We start from the raw sequence: 21,543 nt of genomic DNA on the forward strand, positions 1-21,543 counted from the left end.
CTTGGACCAAACCAAACTCAGATTCACGCACTATCCAGAGCAACCCACATTAGACCCTACCTTTCTTGATCCCCCCACCACACACACCAGTGGCAACTGACACAGCAGTTGACCACGAAGCAGAACCCATCACCCGCAGCAGCCCAGCAGGACTCACCACACCAAGCAGCCGAGCAAGGCCAGCTGCACAGCAGCCCAACGAGGGCCCAACAAACGACTCACCCAAACCAGCATTTGCACCGAGACGATCAACCAGGGAAAGAAAGGCCCCAGATCGACTCACCTTGTAAATAGTTACACGACTGACTTTGGGGGCGGGGGGAATGTTGTTATATATGTACACCTGTAAATACCTTGTTTAACCATCAGAGGGCTCATCCCCTGGAGTCCCAAGGGATCCCACAATCCCTTGGGAGCACCTGTACTTAAGGAGGCCTCACAGGCTGGAGAGGCACTCTGGAGACCTGTAATAAAAGTCTAAGGTCACACTTTCCTTTGAGCTCACAGTATATCTGGTCAGACTCTTTATTCATACATAATAAACACCTTCACTGAAGCGTATGAGAGCATGGGCCTTACACTAAACATCTGTAAGGCAAAGCAACCTGCCCCTGCCACAAATCCACCACGAGGCCTTGGACAACGTGGACCATTATCCATACCTTGGGAACCTACTGTTAACAAGGGCAGAAGTCAATGACAAAGTCCAACACAGCCTTCAGTGTGCCGGTCGCCTGAGGAAGAGAGTGTTTGAAGACCAGGACCTCAAAACCCGGCACCAAGCTCATGGCCCACAGAGCAGTAGTGATACCCGCCCTCCTATCATAGAATCATCGAAATTTACAGCATGGAAATTTTGGTCCATCGTGTCCATGCTGGCCAACAAGTGGCTATCCAGCCTAATCCCTCTTTCCAGCTCTAGGTCCATAGCCCTGCAGGTTACAGCACTTCAGGTGCAAATCCAAGTACTTTTTAAATGTGGTGAGGGTTTCTTCCTCTACCACCCTTTCAGGCAATGAGTTCCAGACCCCAACAACCCTCAAATCCCCTCTAAACCTTCTACCAATTACTTTAAATTTATGCCCTCTGGTTGTTGACCCCTCTGCTAAGGGCTTTTCTATACACTATATTTAGGCCCCTCATAATTGTATGTACCTCAATGAGGTCTCCCCGCAGCCTCCTCTGTTCCAAGGAAAACAAACCCAGCCTATAAAATCTGTCCTCATAGCTAAGATTCTCCACTCCCAGCAACATCCTCGTAAATCTCCTCTGTACCCTTTCTAGTGCAATCACATCCTTCCTGCAATACGGTGACCAGAACTGCACGCAGTACTCTAGCTGTGGCCTAACCAGTGTTTTATACAGTTCAAGCATAACTCCCCTGCTCTTATATTTTATGTCTCGGCTAATAAAGGCAAGCATTTCATTTGCCTTCTTAACCACCTTATCTACCTGCTTACCTTCAGGGATCTGTGGACATGCATTCCAAGGTCGATTTGTTCCTCTACACTTCTCAGTGTCCTACCATTTAATGTATATTCCCTTTCCTTGTTAGCCCTCCCCAAATGCATTATTTCACACTTCTCCGGATTAAATTCTATTTTCTACTGTTCTGCCCACCTGACCAGTTGATTGATGTCTTCCTGCAGTCTATAGCTCTCTTCTTCATTATCAATCACACTGTCGATTTTAGTATCTGAAAACTTCTTAAATCATACGCCCTTTATTCAAGTCTAGATCATTGATGTATACTACAAAAAGCAAGGGGCCTAGTACTGAGCACCTATATGCTTCAGGGACATGGACTATGTACAGCAGGCACCTCAAAGCACTGGTAAAGTACTACCAATGCTGCCTCCGCAAGATTGCAAATCCATTGGCAGGATAGGCATACCAACGTCAGTGTTCTCGCTCAGCCCAACATCCCCAGCATCAAAACATTGACCACGCTCGATCAGTTCCAATGGACGGGCCACATTGTCCGCATGCCCGATACGAGACTCCCAAAACAAACGCTCTACTTGAGGCTTCGACACGGCAAGCGAGCTCCAGGTGGGAAAAGGAAATGCTTCAAGGATACCCTCAAAGCCTCCTTGAAAAAGTGCAACATCTCCACTGATGCCTGTCAATCCCTGGCCCAAGACTGCTGAAAGTGGAAGAGAAGCATCTGGGAAGGCGTCGAACACCTCGAGTCTCTTCACCGGGAGCAAGCGGAAGCCAAGCGCGAACAGTGGAAGGAGCGCATGACAACCTAAGCACCCAACCCACCCGTTCCTTCAACCACCATCTGCCCCACCTGTGACAGAGACTGTAGGTCCCGCATTGGACTCATCAGTTACCTGAGAACTCGTATTAGTGTGGAAGCAAGTCATCCTCAACTCCGAGGGACTGCCGAAGAAGAAGTTTTAATGAAACTAGGTAGAATATACATGCAAAAATTGTAGGAAATTTAATATTTTAAAATGTTATGCTCTGCAGAGTTTTCAATTTAACACCTACCCTGTCAATTGAAGTTTCTTGGGAATATTCAGTGGGATTTTTAGTGATTCTAAGCTAAAGGCCCAGGATGCTTGGTTTAATTGCATTCCAGACTGATCCTTTCTTTCTGAGGCACTGCAGCTTTATTCTAAAGTTATTCTGAAGTATGGGCTGATAAGAGCTAAAGGGAGATATGGCAGGGCGGGGGCGGGAGGGTGGGCGGGGTGGGTGTTACTAATGGTAATGGAATGAAAGTCCTGTGTCTATTGTCTCAAGAGAAGTTAATTACTTTCCAATCAAGACACTTCACATTTCCTCTGCCTCTGACAGTAACCATGGCAACACATTTTGGAATAGCAAATATTGAGGGGAATAACTTGTAGTATGTCATTGTTGAAAAAGCTTGGTTGATAAGTTGGGCAGAGCAGTGCTGACCTGGGTTTCTTGCTGTGTCAGAAACGTGTCTATATATATTTTTTTTTTCGATTCATTCACAGGATGTGGGTGTTGCTGGCAAGAACAATATTTATTGCCCATCTTGAAATGCCTTTCAGAAGGTGATGGTGAGCTGCCTTCTTGAACTGCTGCAATATGTGTGGTCAAGGTACTCCCACAGTGCTGTTAGGTAAGGAGTTCCAGGATTTTGACCCTGTGACAATGAAGAAACGGCGATATATTTCCGAGTCAAGAAGGTGTGTGACTTGAAGGGAAATTTGGAGTTGGTGGTGTTCCCACGCTTCTGCTGCCCTTGTTCATTTCGGTGGCAGAGGTCACAGATTTTGGAGGTGTTGTCGAAGATGCCTTGGTGAGTTGCTGCAGTGCATCTTGAAGACGGTGCACCATGGTGGAGGGAGTGAATGTTTAAGGTGCAGGATAGGATGCCAATCAAGCTGGCTGCTTTGTTCTGGATGGTGCCATTGAATGTCATGGGGAGGTGGTTAGATTCTCTCCTGTTGGAGATAGTCATTGACTGGCACTGGTGTGGAGTGAATGTTACTTGCCACTTATCAGCCCAAGCCTGAATGTCATCCAGGTCTTGCTGCATGCGGGCATAGACTGCTTCATTATCTGAGGAGTTACAAATGGAACTGAACACTGTGCAATCATCAGTGAACATCCCCACTTCTGACCTTATGATGGAAGGAAGGTCATTGATGAAGCAGTTGAAAATGGTTGGGCCTAGGACACTGTCCTGAGGAACTCCTGCAGCAATGGCCTGGGCTAAGATGACTGGCCTCCAACAAGCACAACCATCTTCCTTTGTGCTCAGTATGACTCCAACCAGTGGAGAGTTTTCCCCCTGACCCCCACTGACTTCAATTTTACTAGGGCTCCTTGATGCTACACTCGGTCAAATGCTGCCTTGATGTCAAGGGCAGTCACTCCCATCTCACCACTGGCATTCAACGCCTTTGTCCATGATTGGACAAAGGCTGTAATGAGGTCTGGAGCTGAGTGATCCTGGCAGAACCCAAACTGAGCATCTGTGAGCAGATTATTGGTGAGTAAGTGTCGCTTGATGGCACTGTCGACGACACCTTCCATTACTTTGCTGATGATTGAGAGTAGACTGATCAGGCTGTAATTGGTCAGATTGGATATGTCCTGCTTTTTGTGGACAGGATATACCTGGATAATTACAGACAAGCATGGTGATGAAGAGGAAGTGCTGTATATTCATCCTTGTGTTATTAAACAGACACTCGAGTCAAAGGCAGAGTCTCGATTGAGGAGATCTTCGAAGTGTTCCTTCCAGCGGGCCCTGGCTGCCTTGATGAGTGTTTCCCCGTTCTTGGCCAGCAGTGTGGTGAGGGCTTGGGGTTTGGACCGAAGGTGGCCTTGACTGCGACGAAGAATCCTCGCACATCATAGCTGTCAGCCAGCTGCTGTATCTCCTGTGCTTTCTCCATCCACCACCGTTTTTTAGGTCCCAGGTTTTTTGTTGGACCTCAGCCTTGAGCCGTCTGTAATGCTATTTTGCTGCTCCTGAGTTGGGTTGTTGTTTAAGGCTCAGAAGTGCCCTGCGCTTGCGATCTATAAGCTCTTGAATCTCCTGATCATTCTCATCAAACCGGTCCTGGTGTTTCCTGGTTGAGTGACCGAGCGTCTCTTTGCAGGCACTGGTTATGGAGGCCTGGAGGGCAGACCAAGCCCTGTGGGCATTCTGCATCTCAGGGTCGTCAAGGCACGCCAGGTTAGCTGTGATGCGCTGGCTATATAGGGCTCTCTTAGCTGGGTCCTTAAATGCCCCGGCATTTACTTTTTTGTGGCACTGCTTCTGCTGCCCCCTCCGCTTTGGGGCTATTTTGATGTCAATGATGCATTGGATTAGGTGGTGGTCGTCTAGCAGTCGTCAGCTCCTCTCATGGCACGGGTGATGCGCACATCCTTGCGATCCCTGGCTCGGACGATGATATAGTTGAACAGTTGCCAGTATTTGGAGCGAGGGTGTTGCCACGATGCCTTGTATTTGTCCCTCTGGTGGAACAAGGTGTTGGTGATGACAAGTTCATGCTCTAGACATTTTGTCAGGAGTAGGGTACTGCTGGAGTTGGCTTTCCCTACCCCCTCTCTGCCAATCATGCCTCCCCAGAGGTCTGTATCCTTGCTGACCCTGGCGTTGAAGTCACCGAGGAGGATCAGTTTGTCGCCTGTCGGAACGCAGGACAGGGATTTTGAGAGGTTGGAGTAAAAACCCTCTTTGGCCTCATCTGTTGCATCGAGTGCTGGGGCGTATGCACTGATAACTGTGGAGCATTGGTTCCGGAATACAGTGAGACGAAGAGTCATGAGGTGTTCATTAACCCCGCAGGGGGAGTCTTTGAGGCAGTCGACCAGCTCGTTTTTGATGGTGAAGCCGACTCTGTGGAGGCGGCATTCATCCTCTGGTTTCCCTTTCCAAAAGGTGTAACCTCCACCTTGTTCCTTGAGCTGGCATTCCCCTGCCCGTCGGGTCTCGCCTAGGACGGCAATGTCGATATCATAGTTCCCGGGCAACTATGGCGGTGCAGCATTCTGGTCTGTCGCTGTTGGGGTTGTCCATGAGGGTCCTGACGTTCCAGGTCCAGAACTTCATGTTAGGGGAGTGGAAGATGCCTGTGCGTGAGTTCTTTTAACGAGGGGTGGTCGTTGCACACCAGCTACCACACGGGCTTAGCTGAGCGAGGTCTTGGTCCAGTGGCAAGGGGGTCCAGGACTGGGGACCAGGCACTGCTGTATGGGGCTAGTTGCCTACAGCGAGATATTGGCTGCAGGCTCGGCGCTGGGTAGCGTCCTTGATGGTAGATGGTCCAAGACTTGGTTGGGGGCAGGCATTAGGGGTGTCAGTGGCCCATTAGGGTTCAGAGTGGTAGGGCAGGGGGGACACAGTCATGTTACTCACCACATGCAGGAGGAGGAGAGGAGACCAGGTCATCAGTGGAGAAGGAGAGGTCCAATTGTCACTGAAGGAGCGAGGGGGCGCGGAGGCCAGCCGACCCCGTTGCTGTTAAGGAGGAGGGCGCCTGTTGCCGCAGGAGGTCCAGCCATCACCGAGGGGGCCTAGACTCCATCATGGAGGACCTTCGACCTTACAAAGGTCTTTGACACTGTCAACCGCGAGGGTCTATGGAGGGTCCTCCTCCACTTCGGATGCCCCCAAAAGTTCATCAACATCCTCTGCCTGCTCCATGACGACATGCAGGCCGTGATCCTTACCAACGGATTCATCACAGACCCAATCCACACCGGAGTCAAGCAGGGCTGAGTCATTGACCCAACCCTCTTCTCAATCTTCCTCGCTGTCATGCTCCACCTCACAGTTGACAAGCTCCCCACTGGAGTGGAACTTAACTACAGAACCAATGGGAACCTGTCCAACCTTTGCCATCTCCAGGCCAGATCCAAGACCACCCCAACCTCTTGTCATCGAGCTACAGTAGGCGAACAACGCCTGCGTCTGCGCACACACAGAGGTTGAACTCCAGGACATAGTCAACGTATTTACTGAGGCATACGAAAGCATGGGCCTTACGCTAAACATCCGTAAGACAAAGGTCCTCCACCAGCCTGTCCTCACTGCAACAAACTGCCCCCCAGTCATCAAGTTCCATAGCGCGGCCCTGAACAACGTGGATCACTTCCCTTATCTCGGGAGCCTCCTATCAACAAGAGCAGGCATTGACAACGAGATCCAACACCGCCTCCAATGCGCCAGTGCAGCATTTGGCTGCCTGAGGCAAAGAGTATTTGAAGACTAGGCCCTCAAAATTGTCACGAAGCTCATGGTCTATAGGGCTCTAGTAATACCTGCCCTCCTGTATGGTAGCAGCCACAATGCATTCATCCTGCGTTCCTTGACACTCCTGGCTGAGACCTCCTGTGCCACTTCCATCCTCATTACCCTAAAGACCTGGGCCAATGGCCTCCTTCCATTTATCGGGAACAGCGCTTCCCTCCTTTGTTCCACTGCCGCCACCAATGCCTCCAATGCGGCGTCATTGAACCGACGAGCTCTCTCCCTTCGATCTGGATTGGGATCAGCCATAGCCATGAGGTCTCTCAGTTGGTCTCAGGTCGACTTCAGTTGCAGGAATGATGAAAATGAGCAGCTGCAGCTTGATACAACCTTCCCTTTAAGAGCTGGAATGAGCCAGTGTGAAGGATTGAAGGATGATTGTTGAATGCAAGTCACCTGAAATTCAGTAGTGCTCTGCTGGCAGCGCCCCTGTAGCGCCCCACTGAGGTCATTAGCGTTTGATTTACCAACCCCCTTCCTTCCTGGGGTGCTAAAGCCCAACTTAGAAGAAGTTCAGAGTCCTTTTAAAAGGTGCTTGGATGGGCACTTAAAGTGCCATAACCAGCAGGGTTATAGACCTAGAGCTGGTAATTGGGATTAGACTGGATAACTTCTTGTTGGCTGGTGCAGATACGATTGTAAGTGCTGCAGGGAATCAAGTACAGCCAGGGTGATCTTCTGGATGGATCGGAGAGGATTTTTCCCAGATTTTTTTCCCCTATTGGCCTGGGTTTTTATCTGGTTTTTGCCTCTCCCAGGAGATCACATGGCTCCGGTTTGGGTGGAGTGTTGAATGTTTCAGTATAAGGGGTGTTGCAGTTGTGTGGGGCGGACTGGTAGGGCTGAGTGCTCTTTACTTTTCCACCATTGTTCATTGTTCATAGGTTTATATGTAATCTTCAGGGCTGATGACCGAGGGCCGTGCGACTCTTTGTCAGTCGACGCGGACACGATGGGCCAAAATGGTCTCCTTCGTCGCTATAAATTTCTATGTTTCTAAGGGCTCAGTTTGGCCAGGAGTTGCTGTTTTTTTTGGAGTAGGCTGCTTTTTCTGGTGTAATTTAAAAATCTCCAGTTTCCCCAATCAATTTGCACTAGTGTAACTCACGTTTTTTTTAGGTTTGTTTTTTTTCTCAAAAGGGGGCATTACCAGCCACCTAAGCCAGTTCTGCCCATTTAGGCAACTTTGGCCAGCTAATAGTTACTCCATTTCTACTTAGGCCAGCGAATGTGGCCAATTGAGAAAACCCTTGCGGAGGGATAAAGAAACCGGCGCAGGTAGGTACATCGGAGGCCATTCAGCCTGGGATAGGGGTGGGAAGCGGAGAGGTCCTGGACTTAAACCAACCACGCCTTACCCTCAGCAATGTTTGCAAACAAAAAGTACTAACAATTCTATAAGAAATAAAAAAATTAAAGTCCTACCTTCAGCATCAAACTGCAATGCATCTTTCTGCACTCAGCCCGGGAAGGCAGCGGGCCGGTGCAGGAGGCCACTCGGCCTGGGCTAGGGGTGAGGCAACGCACCGGGAGGCCACTCTGCCTGGGCTAGGGGCGGGACAACGTACCGGGATGCCACTCTGCCTGGGCTAGGGGCGGGACAACGCACCGGGACGCCACTCTGCCTGGGCTAGGGGCGGGACAACGCACCGGGACGCCACTCTGCCTGGGCTAGCGGCGGGAGAACGCACCGGGACGCCACTCGACCTGGGCCAAGGATGGGACAACACACCTGGAGGCCACTCGACCTGGGCTAGGGGTGAGGCAACGCACCGGGAGGCCACTTGGCCTGGGCTAGGGGTGAGGCAATGCACCGGGTGGCCACTCGACCTGGGCTAGGGGCGGGACAACGCACCGGGAGGCCACTCGACCTGGGCTAGGGGCGGGACAACGCTCCGGGAGGCCACTCGACCTGGGCTAGGGGCGGGACAATGCACCGGGAGGCCACTCGACCTGGGCCAAGGATGGGACAACGCACCGGGAGGCCACTCGACCTGGGCTAGGGGTGGGACAATGCACCGGGTGGCCACTCGACCTGGGCTAGGGGCGGGACAACGCACCGGAATGCCATTCAGCCAGGGCTAGGGGCGAGCAGGAGAACTGATAGAAATCACCGGCGGCCAGGAGCACTATCAGTTCTCTTGCCCACCCTTAGCCCTGGCCGAGTGGCCTCCTGGTGCAATCTCTTAGTGCCGGTGATTTCTAAGAGATCGATCGCACCGGGAGGCCACTTGGCCAAGGCTAGGGGCAGGCAGGAGAACGCAAGAGATCACACCGGCAGGCAGGAGAAGTCACAGGTTACCATGGCAGCCCGATCTTTTTGCCGCAGATCAAGGCTCCACCCGCCTTGGGTTAGGTAACGCTAAAATGAAGAGATCCGAAGGGGAAACTGACAACACATTTTTTTGGCGTACTCTGGCCACTAAAAATCAGGTGTAACTCTTCAAGTATGCCAAAAAAATGCTTTGGGGAAAATTGAGCCCATAGTTTCTGGCGCTAAGTTTTCTAAATTAAAAAAGTTACTGCCCCGTTTCTCTGCCTAAATCTGAGTCTTTTTAAGAGTGGTTAACAGAATATGATGCCCCAGTTACAAAGATATGGCAGTCTGTTTTTCCCATGCGCGGTACCTGGGAGCAAGCGAACCATTAATGGGACTTAAATTTTTCACCCATCAGTAAAAGTGAACTGCTTCCAGGTTTCTGATTCTGGACATCATTGCTCATGAGCAGCTACCTCAGGATAGATGTCTGAAGCGACTAAATCACCTCCTGATTTTCCCTTGATGTTCCCAGATGTTCAAAAATCAAAAAGGGCCACATTACAATATAATTCAAAAAGGACAAAGAGTGTTAAAAAAACAAGCCTGAAGGCTCTGAGTCTCAGTGCGAGAAGCATTCGTAATAAGGTGGATGAATTAACTGCGCAGATAGCTGTTAACGGATATGATGTAATTGGGATTACGGAAAAATGGCTCGAGAGTACCAAGGCTGGGAACTCAACATCCAGGGGTATTCAATATGCAGGAAGGACAGACAGGAAGGAAAATAAGGTGGGGTAGCGTTACTGGTTAAAGAGGAGATTAATGCAATAGCAAGGAAGGACATTAGCGTGGATGATGTGAAATCTATATGGGTAGAGCTGCGAAACACCAAAGGTTTGTGGGAGTTGTGTACAGACCACCAAACAGTACTAGGGAAGTTGGGGGTGGCATTAAACAGGAAATTAGGAACGTGTACAATAAGGGTACAGCAGTTATCATGGGTGACTTTAATCTGGGCTAACCAAACTGGTAGCAATACTGTGGAGGAGGATTTCCTGGAGTGTATAAGGGATGGTTTTCCAGACCAATGTGTCGAAGAACCAACTAGACAGCAGGCCATCCTAACTGGGTCTTGTGTAACGAGAGAGGATTAATTAGCAATCTGGTCCTGTGGGGTCCCTTGGGAAAGAGTGACCATAATATGGTAGAATTCTTCATTCAGGTGGAGAGTGACACAATTAATTCAGAGACTAGGGTCCTGAACTTAAAGAAAGGAAACTTTGATGGTATGAGATGTGAATTCGCTAGGATAGACTGGAGAATGATACTTAAAGGGTTGACGGTGGATAGGCTATGGCAGACATTTAAAGATCACATGGATGAACTACAACAATTGTACATCCCTGTGTGGCGTAAGAATAAAAAAGGGAAGGTGGCTCAACCGTGGCTAACAAGGGAAATTAGGGAAAGTGTTAAATCCAAGGAAGAGGCATATAAATTGGCCAGAAAAAGTAGCAAACCTGAGAACTGGGAGAAATTTAGAATTCAGCGGAGGAGGACTAAGGATTTAATTAGGAGGGGGAAAATAGAGTATGAGAGTAAGCTTGCAGGGAATATAAAAACTGACTGCAAAAGCTTCTATAGATATGTGCAGAGAAAAAGATTAATGAAGGTTTGCAGTCAGAATCAGGTAAATTCATAATGGGGGACAAAGAAATGGCAGGTAAATTGAACAAAGACTTTGGTTCTCTCTTCACTAAGGAAGACACGAATAGCCTCTCAAATATACTAGAGGACCGAGGGTCCAGCGAGAAGGGGGAAACTGAGGGAAATCCTTATCAGTCAGGAAATGGTGTTAGGGAAATTGAAGGGACTGAAGGCCGATAAATCCCCAGGGCCTGATAGTCTGCATCCCAGAGTACTTAAGGAAGTGGCCTTAGAAATAATAGATGCATTGGTAGTCATTTTCCAACATTCCACGGATTCTGGATCAGTTCCTATGGATTGGAGGGTAGTTAATGTAAACCCACTTTTTAAAAAAGGAGGGAGAGAGAAAACAGGGAATTATAGAAACATAGACAATAGGTGCAGGAGTAGGGCATTCGGCCCTTCGAGCCTGCACCACCATTCAATAAAATCATGGCTGATCATTCACCTCAGTACCCCTTTCCTGCTTTCTCGCCATACCCCTTGATCCCTTTAGCCATAAGGGCCACATCTAACTCCTTCTTGAATATATCCAATGAACTGGCATCAACAACTCTCTGTGGTAGGGAATTCCACAGGTTAACAACTCTCTGAGTGAAGAAGTTTTTCCTCATCTCAGTCCTAAATGGTTTCCCCCTTATCCTTAGACTGTGTCCCCTGGTTCTGGTTTTCCCCAACATCGGGAACATTCTACCTGCATCTAATCTGTCCAGTCCCATCAGAATTTTATATGTTTCTATGAGATCCCCTCTCATCCTTCTAAACTCCAGTGAATAAAGGCATAGTCGATCCAGTCTCTACTCATATGTCAGTCCAGCCATCCCGGGAATCAGTCGAGTGAACCTTTGCTGCACTCCCTCAATAGCAAGAACGTCCTTCCTCAGATTAGGAGACCAAAACTGAACACAAAATTCCAGGTGAGGCCTCACCAAGGCCCTGTACAACTGCAGGAAGACCTCCCTGCTCCTATACGCAAAACCCCTAGCTATGAAGGCCAAGATACCATGTGCCTTCTTCACTGTCTGTTGTACCTGCATGCCAACTTTCAATGACTGATGTACCATGACACCCAGGTCTCGTTGCACCTTCCCTTTTCCTAACCTGCCACCATTCAGATAATATTCTGCCTTCCTGTTTTTGCCACCAATGTGGATAACCTCACATTTATTCACATTGTATTACATCTGCCATGCATTTGCCCACTTACCTAACCTGTCCAAGTCACCCTGCAGCCTTTTAGCGTCCTCCTCACAGCTCACACAGCCACCCAGTTTAGTGTCATCTGCAAACTTGGAGATATTACACTCAATTCCTTCATCTAAATCATTGATGTATATTGTAAATAGCTGGGGTCCCAGCACTGAGCCCTGCGGCACCCCACTAGTCACTGCCTGCCATTCTGAAAAGGATCCGTTTATCCCAACTCTCTGCTTCCTGTCTGCCAACCAATTCTCTATCCACGTCAATACATTACCCCCAAGACCATGTGCTTTAATTTTGCACAACAATCTCTTGTGTGGGATCTTGTCAAAAGCCTTTTGAAAGTCCAAATACACCACATCCACTGGTTCTCCCTTGTCCATTCTACTAGTTACATCCTCAAAAAATTCTAAAAGATTTGTCAAGCACGATTTCCCTTTTACAAATCCATGCTGACTTGGACTGATCCTGTCATGGCTTTCCAAATGCGCTGCTATTTCATCTTTAATAATTGATTCCAACATTTTGTGATGTCAGGCAAACTGGTCTATAATTCCCCGTTTTCTCTCTCCCTCCTTTTTTCAAAAGTGGTGTTACATTAGCTACCCTCCAGTCCATAGGAACTGATCCAGAATCGATAGACTGTTGGAAAATGATTACCATTGCATCCATTATTTCTCGGACCACTTCCTTAAGTACTCTGGACTGCAGACTATCAGGCCCTGGGGATTTATCGGTCTTTAATCCCATCAATTTCCCGAACACAATTTCCTGACAAATAAGGATTTCCTTCAGTTCCTCCTTCTCGCTACACCCTCGGTCCCCTAGTATTTCCGGAACATTATTTGTGTCTTCCTTCGTGAAGACAGAAACAAAGTATTTGTTCAATTGGTCTGCCATTTCTTTGTTCCCCATTATAAATTCACCTGATTCTGACTGCAAGGGACCTACATTTGCCTTCACTAATCTTTTTCTCTTCACATATCTACAGAAGCTTTTGCAGCCAGTTTTTTATCTTCCCAGCAAATTTCCTCTCATACTCTATTTCCCCCCTCCTCTGCTGAATTCTAAATTTCTCCCAGTCCTCAGGGTTGCTGGTTTTTCTGGCCAATTTATATGCCTCTTCCTTGGATTTAACATTATCCCTAATTTCCCTTGTTAGCCACAGTTGAGCCACCTTCCCAGACAGGGATATACATTAGTTGAAGTTCATCCATGTGCTCTTTAAATGTTTGCCATTGCTTATCCACCATCAACCCTTTAAGTATCATTTGCCAGCCTATCCTAGCCAATTCACGTCTCATACCATCGAAGTTACCCTTCCTTAAGTTCAGGACCCAAGTGTCTGAATTAACTGTGTCACTCTCCATCTTAATAAAGAATTCTACCATATTATAATCACTCTTCCCTCGCACAACAAGATTGCTAATTAGTCCTTTCTCGTTACTTATCTCCCAGTCTAGGCTGGCCAGCCCTCTAGTTGGTTCCTCAACATATTGGTCTAGAAAACCATCCCGAATACACTCCAGGAAATTCTCCTCCACTGTACTGCTGCCAGTTTGGTTAGCCCAATCTATATATAGATTAAAGTTGCCGATGATAACTGTGGTACCTTCATTGCACGCATCCCTAATTTCTTGTTTGATGCTGTCCCCAACCTCACTACTACTGGTTAGTGGTCTGTACAAAACTCCCACTTGCGTTTTCTGCCCTTACGTATCCCGCAGCTCTACCCATACAGATTCCAAATCATCCAAGCTAATGTCCTTCCTTACTATTGCGTTAATTTTTTCTCTAACCAGCAACACTACCCCACCTCCTTTTCCTTTCTATCTATCCTTCCTGAATATTGAATACCCCTGGATGTTGAGTTCTCAGCCTTGGTCACCCTGGAGCCATGTCTCCGTAATCCCAATTATATCATATTCGTTAATAGCTGCCTGCGCAGTTAATTCGTCCACCTTATTACGAATACTCCTCGCATTCCTTTAGAATTTTGCTGTACTGTGGCCCTTTTTAATTTTTGCCTTGGGTTTCTCTGCCCTCCACTTTTACTTTTCTTCTTTCTGGCTTTTGCTTCTGCCCCCATTTTACTTTCCTCTGTCTCCCTGCATCGGTTCCCATCCCCCTGCCATATTAGCTTAACCCCTCCCCAACAGAACTAGCAAGCACTCCCCCTAGGACATTGGTTCCGGTCCTTCCAAGGTGCAGACTGTCCGGTTTGTACTGGTCCCACCTCCCGCAGAAGCGGTTCCAATGTCCCAGGAATTTGAATCCCTCCCTCTTGCACCACTCCTCAAGCCACGTATTCATCTTAGCTATCCTGCTATTTCTTCTCTGACTAGCACGTGGCACTGGTAGCAATCCTGAGATTACTACCTTTGAGGTCCTGCTTCTTAATTTAACTGCTAGCTCTCTAAATTCAGCTTGTAGGACCTCATCCCGTTTTTTATCTATATTGTTGGTACTTATATGCACCACGACAACTGGCTGTTCACCCTCCCCCTCCAAAATGTCCTGCAGCCACTCCGAGACATCCTTGATCCTTGCACCAGGGAGGCAACATACCATCCTGGAGTCTCGATTGCAGCCGCAGAAATGCCTATCTATTCCCCTTACAATAGAATCCCCTACCACTATAGCTCCCCCATTCTTCTTCCTGCCCTCCCGTTCAGCAGAGCCACCCATGGTGCCATGAACTTGATTGCTGCTGTCTTCCCCTGATGAGTCATCCCCCAACAGTACCCAAAACGGTGTATCTGTTTTGGAGGGGGATGACCGCAGGGTATCCCTGCACTACCTTCCTTCCACTGCTCTACCTGATGGTCACCCATTCCTTATCTGCCTGAGTAACCTTTGCCTGCGGTGTGACCAACTCACTAAACATGCTATTCACGACATCCTCAGCATCGCGGATGCTCCAGATTAAATCCATGCGTAGCTCCAGTGCCGCAATGCGGTCTGTCAGGTGCTGCAGCAGGATACACTTCATGCACATGTGCACATGACAAATCTTCTAGAGTTTTTTGAGGATGTAATTAGTAGAGTGGATAAGGGAGAACCAGTGGTTGTGGTGTATTTGGACATTCAAAAGACTTTTGACAAAGTCCCACACAAGAGATTTGTGTGCAAAATTAAGGCACATGGTATTGGGGGTGGATAGAGAACTAGTTGGCAGACAGGAAGCAAAGAGTGGGAATAAATGGGTCCTTTTCAGAATGATAGGCAGTGACTAGTGGGGTGCCGCAGGGTTCAGTGCTGGGACCCCAGCTATTTACAATATACATTAATGATTTAGATGAAGGAACTGAAGGTAATATCTCCAAGTTTGCAGATGGCACTAAGCTGGGTGGCAGTGCGAGCTGCAAGGAGGATGCTAAGAGACTGCAGGGGGAATTGGACAGGTTAGGTGAATGGGCAAATGCATGGCAGATGCAGTATAATGTGGATAAATGTGAGGTTATCCACTTTTGTGGGAAAAACAGGAAGGCAGATTATTATCTGAATGGTGACAGATTAGTAAAAGGGGAGGTGCAGAGAGACCTGGGTGTCATGGTACATCAGTCATTGAAGGTAGGCATGCAGATGCTGCAGGCAGTAAAGAAAGCAAATGCCATGCTGGCCTTCATAGTGAAGGGATTTGAGTATAGGAACAGGGAGGTCTTACTGCAGTTGTACAAGACCTTGGTGAGACCACACCTTGAGTATTTTGTGCAGTTTTGGTCTCCTAATCTGAGGAAGGACATGCTTGTTATTGAGGGAGTGCAGCGAACGTTCACCAAAGTGATTCCCGGGATGGCAGGACTGACATATGAGGAAAGACTGGATCGGCTAAGCTTATACTCACTGGAATTTACAAGAATGAGAGGGGATCTCATAGAAACTTATAAAATTCTGACGGGACGGGACAGGTTAGAATGTTCCCAATGTTGGGGAAGTCCAGAACCAGGGGTCACAGTCTAAAGATGAGGGGTAAGCCATATAGGACCGAGATGAGGAGAAACTTTTTCACCCAGAGAGTTGTGAACCTGTGGAATTCTCTGCCACAAAAAGTTGTTGAGTCCAGTTCGTTGGACATATTCAAAAGAGAGTTAGATGTGGCCCTTATGGCTAAAGGGATCAGGGAGTATGGAGAGAAGGCAGGGGTGGGGTACTGAGGTTGCATAATCAGCCATGATCATATTGAATGGTGGCGCAGGCTCGAAGGGCCGAAATGTCTGCTCCTGCAGCCAGATTGGTGCAGGCGGAAGTCGGCGGGAGTCTGTGCCAGCAGGGGGTAGGACCGTTGCATGGACATTGTTCTTACCCTGACGGTAGGTATGAAGACCTGCAAAAGAAGGTTAGTGAACATCTTATAAATTTATAGCGATTTACCTGGATGGGGTCCCCTGAAGGTGTTATGGTGATGGTTTTTTTTTGGTGATGTTTTTACTTTTCAGGTCTTCCCCCCACCCTCCCTGGGCCTGATTCCATCCTCGGAGGCACTTGGGCGGCAAGCTCCTTTGCCGCTGAGATTGAGAGTTCCTGCTTGCTGCCGCCCAGACTGTTATTTTGCTGCCGGGCAGTACTGCCACCTCTTTTAGAGGAATCTTTCAGGCAAAGTGCCGCCAGGTCTCTCGGCGGCCATTGGCGGTCCTTTGGGCGGCAAATGGATGAGCCTTGCAGCTCATGAAAATCGGGGCCTTAGTCCGCTTGGCTGAAGATCAATATTTATCCATTTTCATCAGTAAACGAAAAAATAGAATCTGATGAAGGAGCAGATTTCCAATCCGCTACATTGGAGAAATTGAATCTCACACCGCTCCCTCACCTCCTGGATTTGATAGCATGTCAGCTACCTGCATTTCCCACTGACACCACTGTATACGTTCCCCTTTGCTATCACACAGAAGAAGTAATAAATAAAATCATTAATGTTTCAAAGAATTTCAGGGCCACTGAATCTCATGCTAATTAACTAGGAGTTGTTCATGGTAAATCAAGAATCTTTAAAGCTTCATCTCTTTAGTAAAAATGTTGTTACTGCTTCCTTTGGGTATCTTTTATGTCGTCTCCCACAGAAAGTCCAAGCTGCGAGTGAAATTGATCCTATTATAGATTGTACACCCACACACCTACCTGATATGATTAATGATGAGCGTTGTAGATGGAATGAAAAAATCATCCACCCTGTCAAACTGTTTGCCGACTGGTTGGGTATGGATAGTGTGATGGGCTGCACTCCCACTGGCCTGATTAATTACCTGTAGAGAAACAGTAAGTACATAGAACATTTGCCCAACACAGGTGAAATTATATGAAAGCTTTTAAAATGACCAATTGTGATAAGCACAAAAATTTGTGACATTTATTATAGTTTGTGTAAAAATAAAATGCCATTGAAATAATACTGAGCAAGTAGATTTTTAATAATCTTTGTTGTTCAAAAGGCCAGTTATTTTTGCTGATAAATTCATTCATATTTAATTTGTTATTCAAATAAGAAGGAATGCAATTTATTGCTGATTGGGAAAAGTCAAGATATTTTATATTCTTTTCTGTTCTGTTCGCTGATTATATGTAATTAGTTATAATAAAGCTTAACTACAGGAGTAGAGTTAATGATCCTGACTCTTCCTGATAGTGTATAACAATAAAAACTATTAAAGTATTTTTATTTGAATATTATAGATGATTAATTGAAATTCATTGATGCTTCTTTGAGAGATTTAATGCTATCAAGCCATAGTCAATGATTTTTATCTTTATTTAGCACTACAAAGGTTTTTGATGAGAGACACAACAGCGATTGAAATAGGTGAATATAGCTCTCACAAAGTGACCAACACTTTAAATTAAAGGTAAGAAAACAAATGCAGTATAAATATTGGGAAACTATTTGTATTTGACCCTGTGTGACTGCTTTTCCACTATTTCAAGTAATATAGAATATAATTTCTGTGACATTCTAGCCATACAGAGGAAGAATCAGGCTGTAGGTTCATGTCCCACTCCAGAGACTTGAGCAAAAAAAACAGGCTGACAATCCAATGCATTGATAAGGGAGTGCTGCACTGTTGGAGGTTATCTTTTGGATGAGGCCCCATTTGCTCTCTTAGGTGGATATAAAAGATCCCATGGCACTATTTCTAAGAAGAGCTGGGGAGTTATCCCCGGTGTCCTGGCCGATATTTATCCCTTAATCAACATAACAAACACAGATTATCTGGTCATTATCACATTGCTGTCTGTGGAAGCTTGCTGTGCGCAAATTGGCTGCTGTGTTTCCTACATTACAACAGTAACTACACTTCAAAAGTACATCATTGGCTGTAAAGTGCTTGGGACGTCTGGTGGTCGTGAAACACACAATGTAAATGCGAGTCTTTCATTTTTTCTTTCTAAAGGGTCAGTTAGTGAATAGTGGCAAGCCACAATTCTCATCATGGCTAAGAGATCCTAAATAAGATGGGCTTGTTGTTGGTAGTATTGGGTTAGGAGCAGCAAGGATAACAAGGAAGCTAAAAAATACATTAAAACAGCAAGGAGAAGTGGATGCAAGCACAAGTTGGGGCACCCGATTTTTGAAGAGGGTTTCAGTTCGGTATGCAGTAATCTGAAAAACGATTGAGAAAGTTCTGAGTTCAAACCCAAACTGGGAGATGTGACCTCATGCCAGCACTTTAGAGTGACAATGATTTCCTGGCGCTAATTGTAAAGAGACCTTAATGCAAGTATTAAAGGGAAGCAATTCTGGTCCTTTGCACCTCCCGTTAGTCGAGCCGCTAAACTCCCGTAGGAGCCGCAACCTGGCCGAGAAGTCGTTTGCAACCCGTTAGCGCCTCCCGGGGTGGGTGGGGGGCAGTTTAACGGGAGGCGCAAAGGACCAGAATTTCTCCCCAAGCATTAAGGTAATCCATGTCATCACCATGCACAGCTAACCGTTTTTGCCCTGAAAATTCAGCAGTGCTGCGGGTGATGTCTGCGCCAGCTTCGCAGGGCGCGTACTGATTTAGTCCGCTCGTGGGACAAAAATTAAAGGGGAGGTGTGCACTGACATTTAAAAAAATGGCCTTGCCATCTTCAAATCGCGGGATCCATACCGCGATGATGCAGCTCAGCACTCTGCTTCTGTGCCTGGCTGCTGCCACGGCACCATGCTCCTCAGCAGTGTAGCGGTGGCCCCTTCTCCCTAATGCAGAGTCCGCAGCGTGCACTTCCCATTAATGGGTAGCACTGGGAAATTCTCAAAGGTTAGCGCCCCAGTCCCGCCCCTGAAAAGAAGTGGAGCATGAGAATTTGCGCTCCACTTCCTTCTCAGGGGTGGTGAGCCCAATTTAGCAGCTGGGGTGGGACTTCTGCACCTGGTACAGGAAGTTGCACCTCGCAACTGTTACCGCGGTACGCAACTTCGCCCTCCAACATTTCTACAAGACATTCAGACTATCTTGTTTCTCCCTGGACCTAAAAGGGAGAGGGAGACTAGATGTGCATGCCATTGGGTTATCCAGGTTAAATATTTAAAGAGGATTTGGACCTTGGGGGTCATGGAACTCAAGTAGTCAATGGGCAGACTTAATAGGAACATAAGGACAGGAGTAGGTCATTCAGCCCTTCGAGCCTGTTCTGCCACTCAATGATGATCTGCTAATCTGCGCCTGACTCCATATACCCACCTTTGGTCATATCCCTTAATACCTTTGGTTAACAAAAATCTATCAATCTCAGATTTAAACTTAACAATTGATCTAGCATCAATTGCCATTTGTGGAAGAGAGTTCCAAACTTTTACCAGCCTTTGTGTGTCGAAGTGTTTCCTAATTTCACTCCTGAAAGTCTGGCTCTAATTTTTAGATTATGCCCCCTACTCTTAGAATCCCTAACCAACAGAAATAGTTTCTTTCTATCGACCCTATCTGTTCCCCTTAATATCTTGAAAACTTCGATCAGATCATCCCTTAACCTTCTAAATTCTAGGGAATACAACCCTAATTTGTGTAAATCATCTAAGTCGTTAATAAATACTGTGAATCGTTGAGGCCCCAACACAGATCTCTACGGGGCATCATGAGTCCTATCCTGCCAATTTGAGTACCTACCCATTATCCCTACTCTCTGTCTCCTGTCCTCAGCCAATTTCTTAACCAGGTCAATAATGTGCCCTCAATTCCTTGGGCTTCTACCTTAGTTAACAATCTCTGATGCAAGACTTTATCAAATACCTACTGGAAATCCATATAAATAACATTCATAGACATTCCGCTACCCACTTGAAATGACTCAAGAGTCTGGTTACTGTAAACTCACTCAGGTGCAACCTGATCCATCTTTATTCCAGCCCGAGAGTGCCTGCGTGACAAAGATACCCTCTTCCTTTTAAGTCCAGGGAGAAACAAGATAGTCTGAATGTCTTGTAGAGATTTTAGGGGGTGAAGTTGCGTACTGCCCCGATTGGAGGCGGTAACAGTTGCGAGGTGGAACTTTCTGTGCTTATATACAAGTGACCAAGCAAACATGCCACATGCGTACAGCCCGATGACCTCCGACCACGGCGCCCACTGGTGTCTGGTGACCCCCAAGCATTAATACATAACACCACTACTTTAGTCACCTCTTCAAAAAATTGAATCAGGTTTGTCAGACATGGCCGACCTTTCACAAATCCATGCTGGCTCTCTCTGATCAACTGAAAATTTTCGAGGTGTTCAGTCACCCTATCCTTAATTATAGACAACAGATGTTAGGCTAATAATTTTCTGGTTACCCCCATCCTCCCCCCCGCCGCCCCCTGCCCCCTCACCATCCCACCCGCCCCCACCCTTGCCATTCTTCAATAGCGGAGTGACAGACACAATTTTCCAATCTAAAGGAACGGTTCCTGAATTGAGAGAATTTTGGAAAATTATAGTTAGGGCATTTGCAATGTGCTCACCTATTTCCTTTAACCCCAGGGATGGAAACCATCTGCTCCTGGGGATTTGTCACTGTTTAAGTGCCATTATTTTCTTCATTACTGTTATTTTACTTACGTTAATTTTATTGAGACCCTGTCCTCGATTCAATAATAGTTTCTTTGGGATTTCCAACATGCTATCCTCTTCCTCTACTGTAAATACTGATGCAAAGTAATTATTCAACATGCCCGTCATTTCCTTATTATCTTTCACAATATCACCGCTTTCAGTTTTTAAGGGGCTAACATTGTTCCTAATTGCCCTCTTTTTCCTAATGTAATTGTAAAATTCTTTGCATTGATTTTGATATCCCTTGCAAGTTTATTATCCTACTCCCTTTTTGTAGCTCTTACTATTTGTTTTGTGACCCAGTGCTGTTGTTTGTATCTTTCCCATTTGCCACGATCTGTGCTATTTTTTGAATTTTTGTACACTTTTTCTTTTAGTTTTATTTGTTCCTTACCTCTTTAGTCATCCATGGCTGTTTTTTTGGCAAGTAGAGCTCTCGTCCCTCAGGGGTATAAACTGGTTATGTAATACATTCAATTCTTTTTGAACCTCGCTCACTGATCTTCTGTCATTTTACCCATTAACAGATTTGCCCAGTTTACTGTGGACAATCTGTGCCTTATCCCGTTGAAGTCGGCCTTATCAAAATCTAGAATCTTAGTAGCTGTTTCATGTTTCTC

The 21,543-nt window shown here is 46.7% G+C and overlaps 1 protein-coding gene across 5 annotated transcripts in view; it reads right to left on the reverse strand.

Moving 5' to 3' along the window:
* Positions 1 to 21,543, reverse strand: part of fstl5 (follistatin-like 5) — a 1,328,880-nt gene that overhangs the window by 58,923 nt on the left and 1,248,414 nt on the right. For all 5 annotated transcript variants that reach the window (XM_070871636.1, XM_070871638.1, XM_070871637.1 and 2 more), the window contains one exon: positions 17,040 to 17,164. In XM_070871636.1, the coding sequence (XP_070727737.1) occupies positions 17,040 to 17,164 (125 nt within the window). The remainder of the gene's footprint in view (positions 1 to 17,039; positions 17,165 to 21,543) is intronic.

The sequence above is a fragment of the Pristiophorus japonicus genome, chromosome 2, assembly GCF_044704955.1.
Source record: "Pristiophorus japonicus isolate sPriJap1 chromosome 2, sPriJap1.hap1, whole genome shotgun sequence".
In the NCBI taxonomy this organism is placed as follows: Eukaryota; Metazoa; Chordata; class Chondrichthyes; family Pristiophoridae; genus Pristiophorus; species Pristiophorus japonicus.